We start from the raw sequence: 12,569 nt of genomic DNA, 5'->3' as shown, positions 1-12,569 counted from the left end.
AGAGTAGACAATAGGAAGAGTGACTAAATGCCTCATCAAATGGGTAAGTTATAGGAAGCACACAGATCTTGATGGAGCAGAAAGACATGGAGAGGTTTAGGGAGAGAACTTGAGACCTCGATGGCTGAAACCATGGTCACCAATGGTGGGTGAGTGAAGCAGGAGATGGGGGAACACAAATGTCTGAGGGAGTTGCAGGGCTCAAGGGAATCACAGAAGTAGGGAGTGTAGAAGGCATAAAGGGATTGAAACTCGAGGATGAGAACTTCTAGTTGGAGATGTTGGTGGGCCAGAAGCAAATATAAGTCAGTAAGCACAGAGGTGTTCGGTGAGTGAGACATGGGGAAGAGTTTTCCCTGTTGGCTTCAGGATCACGCTGACAGGCTCAAATGGGGGTCAGAGACCTGCACTGTGGGGAAACACTCAACTGTGATTTTCCAAATTGGCAAATTAATTACCAGAAGACAAGTTTAATGTCCAATTAAGACTGTTGTTGGTTCTCAAAGCTGGAAGGCCATTAGGAGGTCCTCAAATTTGGAAGCAGCAGCAGTATATCACTGCAAATAAGAGAGGGAGGCACGTTTTTTCAAACTTTTTGAAAACTAAAATAAAGAAAATTGATCGAGTAGCCATGCCATTACTTTGGGGAAACCCCTCCACAGGGCAGCCTGCTGCTACTGCTGAACCTAGCAAGACAGAGGAGCCTCTAAGCCTATCTGGATTGCCAGCATCCTGGTCTGCTGCCAGGATGGCTTCAGTTAGGTGCACAGTCTCCTCCATCTGTGTGGACAAAGAGGCTAACTTAAAATTGCCAGTTGGTCTTTAATAATTATCCCTAAATGGCCATCAATAGGGACAATTGTCTCTCCATTGATTGTGGGTAGGGTTACCTGCAGTAACATCTCTGTTCTGTCTCCATGAAAATGGCCTGGGGCAGAGATGGAACTGTGGAACTAGTAGCTGGTCAGTGGCATCACTTTTGGCTGCTTTTCACCTCTGTACTGTCCTTGGTGGGGCCCAAAAAATTCAGTCCATGGTGAAAGTTAGTATATGGCCAAAATTTGGATGTGTGGTTTATGAAGGCACCTTCTCCAGTAGCAATACTTCTTGTCTGAGGTAGTAAGACAAAAATATCATATTTTTCAATATTTTCCTAAGATTACTGTGGTATTCTGTGAAACAGGCTTGTGGTTGTGAATAATTTAATTAGAATGGATACAGTTGGACTGGAAGGTTAAACCATAAAAAAAGGATTAGGTGTAAAAACAAGTATTTTGAACTGGAACAAAAACAGAAAAATGCTGGAAGATCTCAGCACGTCTGACAGCATCTTTGGAGAGAGAATAGAGTCAACATTTCGCGTCGAGATGACCCACTGTCATCCAGACTTGAAACACTGGTTCTACTTTCGCTCCACAGATGCTGTCAGACCTGCTGAAATTTTACAACATTTTTCTGTTTTTGTTTCAGATTCCAGCATTCGCAGTATTTTGCATTTATTTTGAAGTGGAAATGAGCACCATGAATAGAAATTTTCACTAGAAAGATAAGACGTAATTTAAAGTTAATTATTGTATTTCAAAAGGAAAATGTACAATTGATACAAATCGTAAATGCATCAAGCAAATAGTAGCCATAAAATAATGAAAAATCTGTATGTTCTGGGAAAGGACATTTTCAAAGGGATGAAGGAACAATAGATTCATAAGTGGAAGGGGAAAAACATATTTAAACAGAGGTTGAATGTGGTCATGTGATCTTGAACAGCATGTGTGCCAACAACAGATCTGTGAAGAACGTAGATTGCAGCCAACCTCAGATCTTGTAGCAATAGTGAATGTTAGTAGTAATTTTTAAAGAGAAAGTCTGCAAGGACTATTACCAAATAGGGATATTTAGCTTTGAGTTTAACTAAGCCAAAACCTTTTGGGAAATGTTTAACTGTGTAAATGTAATCTTGTGTGTTAAAGTTTTCTTTTTAAAAAATATCTGAATTTAATATTTACAATCTCCAAAAGCGGTTTGAAATTTCTGCTGTTAACTTCAGTGTAGATACTTTCTCTATAAAATAGAGACTGTAAATCATTTTGATAGCTTGTCCAAGTTTCCTTTGAGATTTGGGCAGCCCAGCGGTTACCACTTGTTGCATCATCAGTAAACAGAAAGCTATTAACAATGGGGACTGGCACACTTTTTTAACAGAATCCATTAGGTAGTGTTGAGAAGTGGGAATCTTTTTTTCACCCCTAGTTAACCTAAGGGAAGAGATAAACTGTGAAACCTTTTGTGTTGTTGTCCAAAATGAGCAAACTCTCATATTCTGAAAAACAACCAAAACTTTAAACTGTTATTTTATTAGTATTCCACAAACACGGGTCATTTATTTAACTTACTGGTTTGCCCTAATGCCCAAGAAGTTCAAAGAAAATATTTTCAATAATAGCCCAAATTTTGAAAAATAATGCTCCCCATTATTAATGCTTGTAACATCCAGCAACTTCAGAAGAGATATGACAAGTTTGCAAGTTGCCAGAACTTGCTAACTGACTTACATTGCTCAGCTGTTGCTTAGCACAAACGGCAGCTTGCCTTTGGCCTTATTATTTTTAAGAACTTGCTGGATTTGCACATTAATTGCCTATTAAACGCATTGCACAAAGTTAGGCCTTGTCTGTAGCAGCACAAGCACCATCTTAATGAGGTGATTATTAATGCAATACCAATCAATGTCTCTGGCTTAGACAGGGAACCATTTAAACTGCTGAGTTTCATTCCTGCATATAGCAAATTCTTAAAGTAAAAATTTCAATTTTTTTTTGCTTTGTCTTTTTTTCTCCTTCACAATTCGATTGCTCTTTCCCCCTTTATTTCTCCCAATGCACCTGATTTGACTCTAATTTACTCTCCAAACTGTAATTCCCCCATGTCTTTACAATCCTTAAATTTCAAAGATGTTGACCCAGTCATTCTGTAAGGTTTCAGTTGCCTTTGCTGCACCATCAGCTTCCACCTCTAGCAACTTGAGGTTAAAAATGTTTTGAGCTGAAGGACGCAGAAAAAATTTTAACATGTCATACAGAGAGATATCTTGCTTACGCAAGAGTTGGATCAATGTTCAATCTTCCCTTGTAAAAATAATTTGATGACTTAACTAAATTTCTCTCTTATATCTTACTGTTGTGAAAGAACAACAGTTCAATTACAGGTCAAGGCACAGCATAAGCTGATACTAGACCATGTGGGACAAATCCCATTACTGTCTTCAGGAGAAGAAAATACACTTACAAAAATCCTGCAATAGTGAAGTTATTTGGAGTTATTACTAATTGCAACTATTAATGAATTGGAAAAGTATCGGGCAAAGTTTCACATATAATCATTCACCAATCTTTAAAATATGTACAACAATCTTACTAAAGTATGTACAATACATGACTCCTAAGCAAAATCTGGTGTCAGATAGTAGATATTTGTACTTATTTAACTTAGCTGGGTGGTTTCTGTTTCTCTTGGCCAGTTCACCAGAGGGAGAGCCAGAAAGTATGGAGACACTGCATTTTTGTGTTAATAGGAAACCAACAATGCCCATTTTTGTGTCTGATACTCAGTCTGAAGACCGTTGATTTTGTGAAATTCCATAGCCCAGAGCATCCTCCAATTAGGAGGGAATTGCAAGGCCGAAAGTATCTTTAACACTTGTAATCTGGTATTAGTTTTCACCTTTCAGCTGAGAAGGAGCAAAATCTACTCTTCTGTAAATACATCATATATAACATCTATGGTAGTCCAACATACCACAGCAACTTGATTTCAGAATTTATCACTAATTACTTCAAACTAGCACAACATTTTAAAAACCACCACTTACGTGGAATAGGGTATGCAAATCTGTCTGGATGCTTTGTGATCAGAGTGTTTTTAATGTGCCTTCGTCCTACTCCATGGGCACCTTTTTCACAAACAAAACAAAATGCAAAAAAAGTGGTTAAAAAATCCTTATCCACTTTTATAATACAATAAAGGTAATATTGTTTTGTAATTGCCATTGCACAATTTTTGAACTAAATTTTGATTTTTTTTTACCTAGTAACACTAGCGTCTTCCTTCTGAAAGCTGGCAGCTTTACTACCTCCTCGTATGTTACAAGATCTAGTTGGTCAAAGACTGAAAGAAAAGCCCATTGAGAGAAAAAATTCCATATTATGAACATTACAATTATTTTACAAAGCAGCTAAACTTTATGAGAAAAGTTTTAGCATTCCTGGAAATTTTCAGTTGAGGTTTCATGTGTGTTAGGATTTGATGTACCAAACTGAAAATAATTACCGCTTCTAATAAAGAGGCTGCAGACAATTGCCAGATTAAATTTTTAATAAAAAATGAAATTAGATGTATTTGATAATAATATTGAATAATGGGTGATATTAAAACAAACTGATTTTCTTCTCTAGATAAAATCTAGTAAAATCAAAAGGGTTGATTGTAGGATGCTCTATGTGCATATTTTGTTTTCAGTAAAAATGCTTTTTGAGAGATATACTTGCATCGTTTCAACAATTTCTAGCATAATAGGAAATTAAAAATAATATATACTAAGCAACTTCATTCAACATTAACATTTTTTAACAGCAAGCTTCCTTGATAAGGGGAAGTACATCTACTATTTTGATGAATATCTTAATCAGTTACAAAAATGAAATACAGACTCTTTTTTTTCTGTAAGTACTTTTACAAACTTAGTTTTTATTGACAGTTTTCTTAGAGCCAAATGGACCATTTGTAGCACTGAGCTTCCAAAGAAAATCTAAGATGAAATTCAGCAGAAGGGAATGAATGGAGTTTTTTGTTCCTGGAGAGAAAGGAAAGTGCAAATTAATTCACTTTCCATAAAGGTTAACATGGAAAATGCAAAATTCTCCAACTTGTGAGATGAAACATAGGTTTAATTTTAACTTTTTAAACCTTATTCACATATATGGAACAATTCTAAATAATTGTGAACTTTAGGACAATTTTAAACCAGGGCTTGAAGAAGTGCTTGTTTGATCTTTGGATACCTAGCTGGTTTTGGCAGGAGCCAAGGGGACTTAATGTATCAGCAAAATGGGCATGCTGCAGGTTCCATAACATGCATTCATGCATGCCCCTTCAAAATACTAATTGATCTGCAAGATTCTCTTTCTTAACTGTAAAATGTCCACTTAATATACTAATAGTCTTGCTAAAGACAGATTGAGGGAAAGCTCCTGGGGAGTTGGGTAGTTCTAGTCTCCCTTATACAGTGAAAATATATTTTCCTGTTAGAAGCCCGGGAGCATTGGAATTATGGAGATGATCTTGGCAACAGTGCATCACATCAGGCAGGTAAGAGGCATGAAGAGAAGTTTAAGGTTCTTCAATTACCTCAATCTATAAAGAAATTAATTAAAATGCTGATTTAAAAGTAGAGATATTCTGCAATAATACGTTTTCCAATTTCTAAGGTTCATGGAAAAGACAGGTAGACTTCATCTTCAGTCACAATATTTTCTTAAATGAAATGTCACAAGTGTCATTAATGGTTTAATTCAAAATGAAATGTAGAGTTCATTATTGCTGTTCCAAATTAGAACTAATACCAAATCATTTCTAGTGTACTTACAGGGAAATTATGAGTCTTGCATGGCAATTCAATCCTTCAGTTAAAGCCGCATTATATTTTCATAATATATCACTATGCATTGACACAAGTATTTAACCTACACATCCTAATCAGTGTATCTAATTAAGATCATTTATGTTCATTTAATAATGCATCTCTCTGCAGTTTGAACATCTGTAAATCACTACGTTGTGATATTATCACAAGAGTCGTCACTGTGATAGAAGTGTTTTCCTGTAGCAACTTCAATTAGAGCAGCAGCTCTTTTAAGCCAGGGTTCACAGGCCCCTGGCAGTCCACAGACATTCTTTAAATGTCTGTTAAATAATGTGACAGTGCCACGGTCAATAACAAGAATGAGTGGCAGTCAAAGCACGCACTGCTCTTTCTCTGTTCTGATCTTTCCATGTGTTTGCTGACCCAGTGCTTCGGCTAACCCCAGACTCTTGCTGTTCCCTGCTTCTTTAATGCTTTCTCTGCACTCCCCATATTCCTACTTTCATTGTGCTCCTGCTAAAGATAGTGAGAAGCAAGCACAGCAGCCTCACAGTAAACAAGTACCTGACCTTTAAGAGTAATTATTAAGACACGTTTTACATGGCAGCACTTTCATATTATGGGTATTCTACTGCATTATAATTTGGATAGAGGACATTTCTTCAACCAAAAAGTCTGAGAACCATGGAATTTGTGAAGCATGTCACTGTCATTCTGGAAGATATCTAAACAGAAGACATAAAAATACAATCTAAATACATCTATTTTCATTACACCTTTCCTCAAGCAATTACCTACTCTCTGTCCAAATTAATGCTGACAACACTCCTCTTTCTCAGCTGACAGGAGAATTGATACAAAATGCTATTATGGTACTGAATGAGAAGGCAAGGGATGAGAGAGGAAGGTAAGGAATAAGTTTGAGGAGTGGGCCTTCCAACTAATGCCACTGCTTGAACAGAAGACAGAGAAAACATGTTAAGTGAGTGAGGTGTCAGAAATTCAGGGTTCTTTTACTGTCCACTGAATGTTGAGTTCTGGTCAAGGTTAATAAGCTGGCAAATTTGCTCCTGGACATCATACCTGCACTAACATAATTGAAGTTAGGAATATAATTGCTGCACTCCAGGATTCCTCAAATCAATTTGTTTTTCAAATGTTTAATCTTTACTAAGCAAATATAGAAACTGGGGTTTCCAACAAAATATAATGCAGCTTTAATTTTTGAATGTGGATGAGAGGAACAAAAATTAAAAAAGATGGAATAAGGGAGAAAAGTTAACATCAATCACAGTTACTTACATGCATTGAAGCCATTGGGTGGAAGACAGCATGAAAAATGCATAAGCATCATTGTTTAAGCAATGTTGCATTGAATTAAGTTACAACCAAAACGTTTAAAACGCACAAAAACCCACATTAAAGCAAATCAAATGTTACATTACAAATAAAATGCTGTGTGTGGAAGATATATCTTAATATCCACAGAACGGCAATAGACACATTAGATTGCAAAGGACTTAACTAATTCTAAGTAGATCAAATAACAAACAGCTAGGCCAATTGACAGACGTATGCTGTCTTGACTTAGTTTGGGAGTAATATGTACATGATCGTGCTATCACAAATATACATACAAATCCAAGTCTAATTTGAGACTATTAAGTCTGCAATACATCCAATGCTAGGTTCTATATAATTGCATATTCTATTTATTTCCTGTTTTCTCAGCTTGTGACAACTGCCATCAGAGGCCGTGATTTCACTTTTTGCAATCCCTTTGCAATGATCAGTGGCTGTGTGCTGTCAAAGATGCATCAATCCAGCACAGATTAGGTATATAAACAAATTTAGATGTAAAGCATTCTATAATTCAAAGCAGAATCTGATTCACCACTCTGGCAAACAGTTGAACTTGGGTACTCTTCCAAGTACCAATTTCATGGTTCAGAGTAATACTTTAGAGGTAAATGAGAGTTCTGGGCAGGTTAAAGGTCAGCTGCAAAAAATGGGATAAATACAACTAAAGCAGAATGAAGACTATTATACTTAAAAGGCTGGGGCCATGTCAAGTCTATTCTGAGGGAGAGAGGTTCAACAAGATTAGTTGAGTTGCAGTGTTTACTGATGTCTGGACAAGGTGCTGAGAAATTCATGGGATTTGTCTTGGTTTCATACCATTTGTTTTACAGTTATAAGTGCTTGACCCCAATTTGTCTATGTACCTCATATTAACCCCAAATGTTAGAGGTTATGATATGTATTGCAAATTGTTTTATCTTTCTGATATTGTGTAGTAGAGTTTATTTTTGTTTGTTCAAAACTGGGGAATCTTGTGGCTTTATTCTCTTAGCAAGTGTCTTGAATCTCAAACTTCGTCTACATTAGCAAAATGTTATTGGCCCCTTACCAGATCTTAACAAAACCAGATCCTGGTCTGGTCCAGGATCTTAACAGTATACACTACAGGTAAATTTTATTAATTTATTGTTTACATCAAATTATTACATCAGATTAACTTTATGAATATATCCCTGAGAGAGTTCAGCAACTCCACTGTTTCCTTGAATTATTATCTGTTACTCAGCTCATCTAGCAATTAAAATATAAAGCATCTGTTGCATGCCAAAGATTGAGCTGTCTTTAGCTCAGGCTGTTGAGATACATCTTGGGTGATTAGTTATATTTTTTCGCGTATCAAGTTGACAATGCAAATTACAAGGACATAATTTTCAGAAAAGTGGTATGGAACTCTTATAACTGCATAACAATAGGATGTGCTATTGCTTTCCAAATCCATGCCCAACACTCCAAAACAAAGAAATGAGAGGCAAAGACAGAAAATGAAATTAAACTGGCAATTAAACTAAAAGGGAATCCAAAAGACGAGGCATAATAGGGGTAAGCAAAAGTAGCACTGAGCCTGATTAGGAACTAAGGAGGGATTTACGCATGGAGTGAGCAGACATGGCTGAAGTGCTAAATGAGTGCCATTAATTGTCTTTACCCAGAAGATGCTGCCAAAGTCATACCGAAAGATGTCGTTGTTAAGAAACCGGATTAACAATTGACAATGAAGAGATACTAAAAAAAGCTGGCTATATCTAAAAGTTTATACGATACCTGGACCAAATGAATGCTTCCAAGGATACTGAGGAAGTAAGGGTAGAAATTGCAGAGATACTGGCAACATTCTTTCAATCTCCCCAGATTGTATAGCCAGCCTTTTTGTTTTAGTACCTCTTCATTACCATAGGACTGGAGAGCTACAAATGTAACAAATTTGTTCAAGAAAGGATGGCATGGTGACACAGTGGTTAGCACTGCTGCCTCACAGCCCCAGGTTCAATGTATGTGTGTGAAGTTTGTACGTTCTTCCAATGTCTGTGTGGGTTTCCTCCCATAGTCTAAAGATGCGTAGGTTAGATGGATTAGCCATAGTAAACGTTTGAGGATACACAGATAGGGCAGGTGAGAGGGCCTAGGTAAGATACTCTGTCAGAGAATTGGTGCAGACTTGATGGGCTAAATGGTCTTTTCTACACTGTAGGGATTCTATGATACTAATAGATTTAAGGATAAGTTCAACAACTGGGCGGCACGGGCTTGTAGGGCCGAAGGGTCTGTTTCCTGTGCTGTGCTGTTCTTTGTTCTTGCTCTTTGTTCTAACTACACATCATTCAGTTAAATCTCAATGATAGGAACTTTTTTTTAGAAATGATAATCTAGAATAAAATTAGCACTCTTATAGACAAATGTAGATTAATGAATGGAAGCTAGCAAGGAGCTGTTAAAGGCAAATCAAGTATAATTAACCTGATGAGAATTTTGATGTTTTAGAGAGGGCTAAGGGGGGAGGGAGGGGTTACAGGGTTGATGTGATATACATGGACTTTTAAAAGGCATTAGATGAAGGGCTATACAATAAGGTTTTCCAGAAAAGTTAAAACCCATAAAATAAAAGGGTCAGTGACAGCACAGGTACCAAATTAGCTGAGTGACAGGAAACAGGAGCAATGAATGGTTGTTTTATGGGCTGAGGATGGTATACAATGGGGTTCCCAGGAATCAGAACCGAGACCATTTTTTCGCCTGAACTATGTTAATGACCTAGATTTGGGTATACACGGCACAATGCCAAAATTTGCAGATGTCACAACATTTAGGAGTATTGTGAAGTATGAGGAACATAATGATGGACAGCAAGAAGACATGAACTGCATGGTAGAATGAATGGGCGGATAGGTGGCAGATGAAATTTAATGCAGAGAATTGTAAAGTGTTAGACTTTGATAGGAAGAACGGGGGAGGCAATTTAAAATAAAGGATATGGCTCTAAAGCATGTGCAGGAACAGAGGGACTTTGGTGTATATGTGCACAAATCACTGAATAGGCAAGCTTGAATCCACTGAGGACATTGGGTGTACTTCTCTGGTTATGACTTTATTGAGCTGTGTCAAGCCGACGCAAATATAATGTATTCAGTTTTAAGGCTGGGACCATCCTGAGTTGCGTGACTGCCATACTTGTTATCTTATCCAGTTGCTGCTGCCCTTATTTCAGGAGTGGGTGGGCAATCTTTTGTACTGTGATCATGCACATTGGGTTAGCATCTTCCCTCAGTGTGATCTTGCATTCACTTGCCAGTCACCCTAATCCTGTAAAGAGCATAGGGACTTTCTTTTTATACTTGAAGCCAGGTCTTTGTTGCTTGACCTTACCAATTTTTTGCAAAACGTTGATACCGATGGAGGTTTCTTTTGGCTGAGCAGTAAACAGCTCTGGTTGTGAACCATTAATAGGGTCTTTGGATCCCTTTGACCATGTACTTGAGTGTTGCCTGAAGAGTACTGTTCACTTGGAGTTGAATGCCTCCTGCTCCATACGGGTTTGTTGTGGTAGCATCAACCATTGGATCACCAGCCATGGTTCTCTGCCTGATAGGAAAGTGACACTGACATGTGTCCAATTTAAAGATTGCGAGCTGGCCATTAACCAAGAGGTCTGTATTTCTGAACAAAAATCCAGTGGCCTTATCCAAGTAGCATTGCTGTGTGTCTTCTTGATGTGCTATCTCAACCTTATGAACCTGCTTGGGATCTTATAAGAATTTTGATGTTTTGATTTTGCAGTTTCTTGAGGTGTGCTGAAATTGGCAGACACTGATCATGCCTGTGGGGGCGCTTTGCTCCACAGTACTAGCATGCTTGCGCTTCTGCTCTATTAGCGTATTGTTTCACTTGGCCTGATGTTCTGTTTGCTTAGTACCATGTCTGCTTTCTCTCCTCAATAAGGATCTATTGTGCAAACAGTTTTCAGATTGCCTGACAATCTGGACAGCTCTCAAGGGTTAGGTCCTCCTCCATGTGAAGCATATGAGTGATATCTGCTACTCTTCCAACTACTCTATCTCTGATTGGCTTAGGTTTCAGGTTACAGCCTTCAGCCTTTCTGTATGGCTTATTAGAGAATTAACAACTTCTGTTGGGTGCTGGACACATTTATTAAATTTAACTCTTACAAGGATTTGTTACATCTAAACTTCATTAAATTTTACAGCTGATTCATTGATTCCTTTCTAGCTATTATATTGTCAGCTTTTGGGCCTACTGAATAAAAGCAGTGTGTTAACCTGTTCAGCCTCTTTTTTTTATCCAGACCTGAAACAATGTATCAAAAGGCATCTCTTCCACCAAAGCCCCCAATTTTGAGATTGACCTGGGCATTGGATAAGTCCAAATTGATCAGAAGTGTGGTAGTGGTTGGTGGGGGGGGAATCTCCCAGCAGCGCAGAGGACCAAGAGACATCAACGAAGGCCATGTAGCGGGCTTCCTGCTGGGTGCCGTTGCCTCCACATGTCTCCGACTACCAGATTTTTGACGCTGTCAGCACCGTGCCCGATCTTGGCATGGAGCTGAATAGATTATTTAAATTCTGATTTACATCTGATTAGTGGGCCCAACACTGAAGTCTCTGGGTCTGTTAGCATCTCTCCCCCACCAGGGGTGTTTCACTCTAGTGGGGTTGATATGGGAGCTGGAGGCCTGGCCCCGCTGAAGTGAAGGGGGGTCACGGAGCCCTCCCAGGAGGTCAGAAGAGGGGGGTGCCCCTTGGGCATTGCTAGCTTGACAGTGCCAGCCTGGCCCCCTGGAACTGCCCGAGGGGCAAAGCAGCAATGCCTGGGAGCACTTTTGCACTGCTAAATGAGTACTGGGCAGTGCCAAGTGTACGGGGCCTGTAACGGGGAAGATTAGTTGGGGTGGGGGATCCTGCTGCCACTCTGCACTGGGATCAGTGATAGAGGGAGGGAAGAGCTGATCAAGGCTGGTCATCTAGAGGGTGGGGTGGTGGTTGTGTTGGAGCAGGCTCGAACACATCTGGGAGACTAGCGATTGTATGGTGGGGTCACGTAGCCAGCGATGTGGGGTTGCAGGGCAGGCCTGCGTTTGAGCTGGCCAGCAGTGCGGGGCTACTGTATATGCACCGATCTCCGCTGTGACAAATGGGTGCGTGCGCAGTGGCCCGCTCAGCGCGATGCTACTGGCCTCTACAGCGGGAATAGACATCGCCCACAGATTTTGAGAGTGATTCATGCTAGGGCACTTTGCAATGCACAGTGTGGGAGATTCAATTCGAAAATCCTGCTGAAAAAGAATTTTTCTGGGAGAATCCCACCCTGGATTTTTGATCCATGGTTAAAATTTTTTAATTGCATTTTCAGCTTTGAGAGATTTCCAAAAATCTAAGATAGTATTTCTGATGAACTTCTGTTCATGATAGATTTGGCTGAATTCTGCAGTAATGGCATTTGTGATTTAAATTTTTTCAACAATTTGCCTGGGTTAATTGGTTTACACTCATCCTGCTTCGTGTTCTTGGGCTTTGAAGCATTGACTTTTTAAAAAATTTATTCATGGGACATTGGCGTT

General features: G+C 38.8%; 1 protein-coding gene across 11 annotated transcripts in view; it reads right to left on the bottom strand.

Moving 5' to 3' along the window:
* Nucleotides 1-12,569, bottom strand: part of caska (calcium/calmodulin-dependent serine protein kinase a) — a 417,836-nt gene that overhangs the window by 15,780 nt on the left and 389,487 nt on the right. For 7 of the 11 annotated variants that reach the window (XM_080203831.1, XM_080203835.1, XM_080203838.1 and 4 more), the window contains 2 exons: nt 4,084-4,164; nt 3,869-3,949 (listed from right to left, as the gene is read on the bottom strand). In XM_080203831.1, the coding sequence (XP_080059957.1) occupies nt 3,869-3,949; nt 4,084-4,164 (162 nt within the window). The remainder of the gene's footprint in view (nt 1-3,868; nt 3,950-4,083; nt 4,165-12,569) is intronic. The other 4 variants (XM_080203832.1, XM_080203836.1, XM_080203839.1 and 1 more) reach the window with 1 other exon arrangement.

Source organism: Carcharhinus amblyrhynchos, chromosome 15 (assembly GCF_965287045.1).
Source record: "Carcharhinus amblyrhynchos chromosome 15, sCarAmb.v2.hapA, whole genome shotgun sequence".
NCBI lineage: Eukaryota > Metazoa > Chordata > Chondrichthyes > Carcharhiniformes > Carcharhinidae > Carcharhinus > Carcharhinus amblyrhynchos.
The sequence above is the reverse complement of the archived record's forward strand: the minus strand, read 5'-3'. Positions and strand labels throughout refer to the sequence as shown.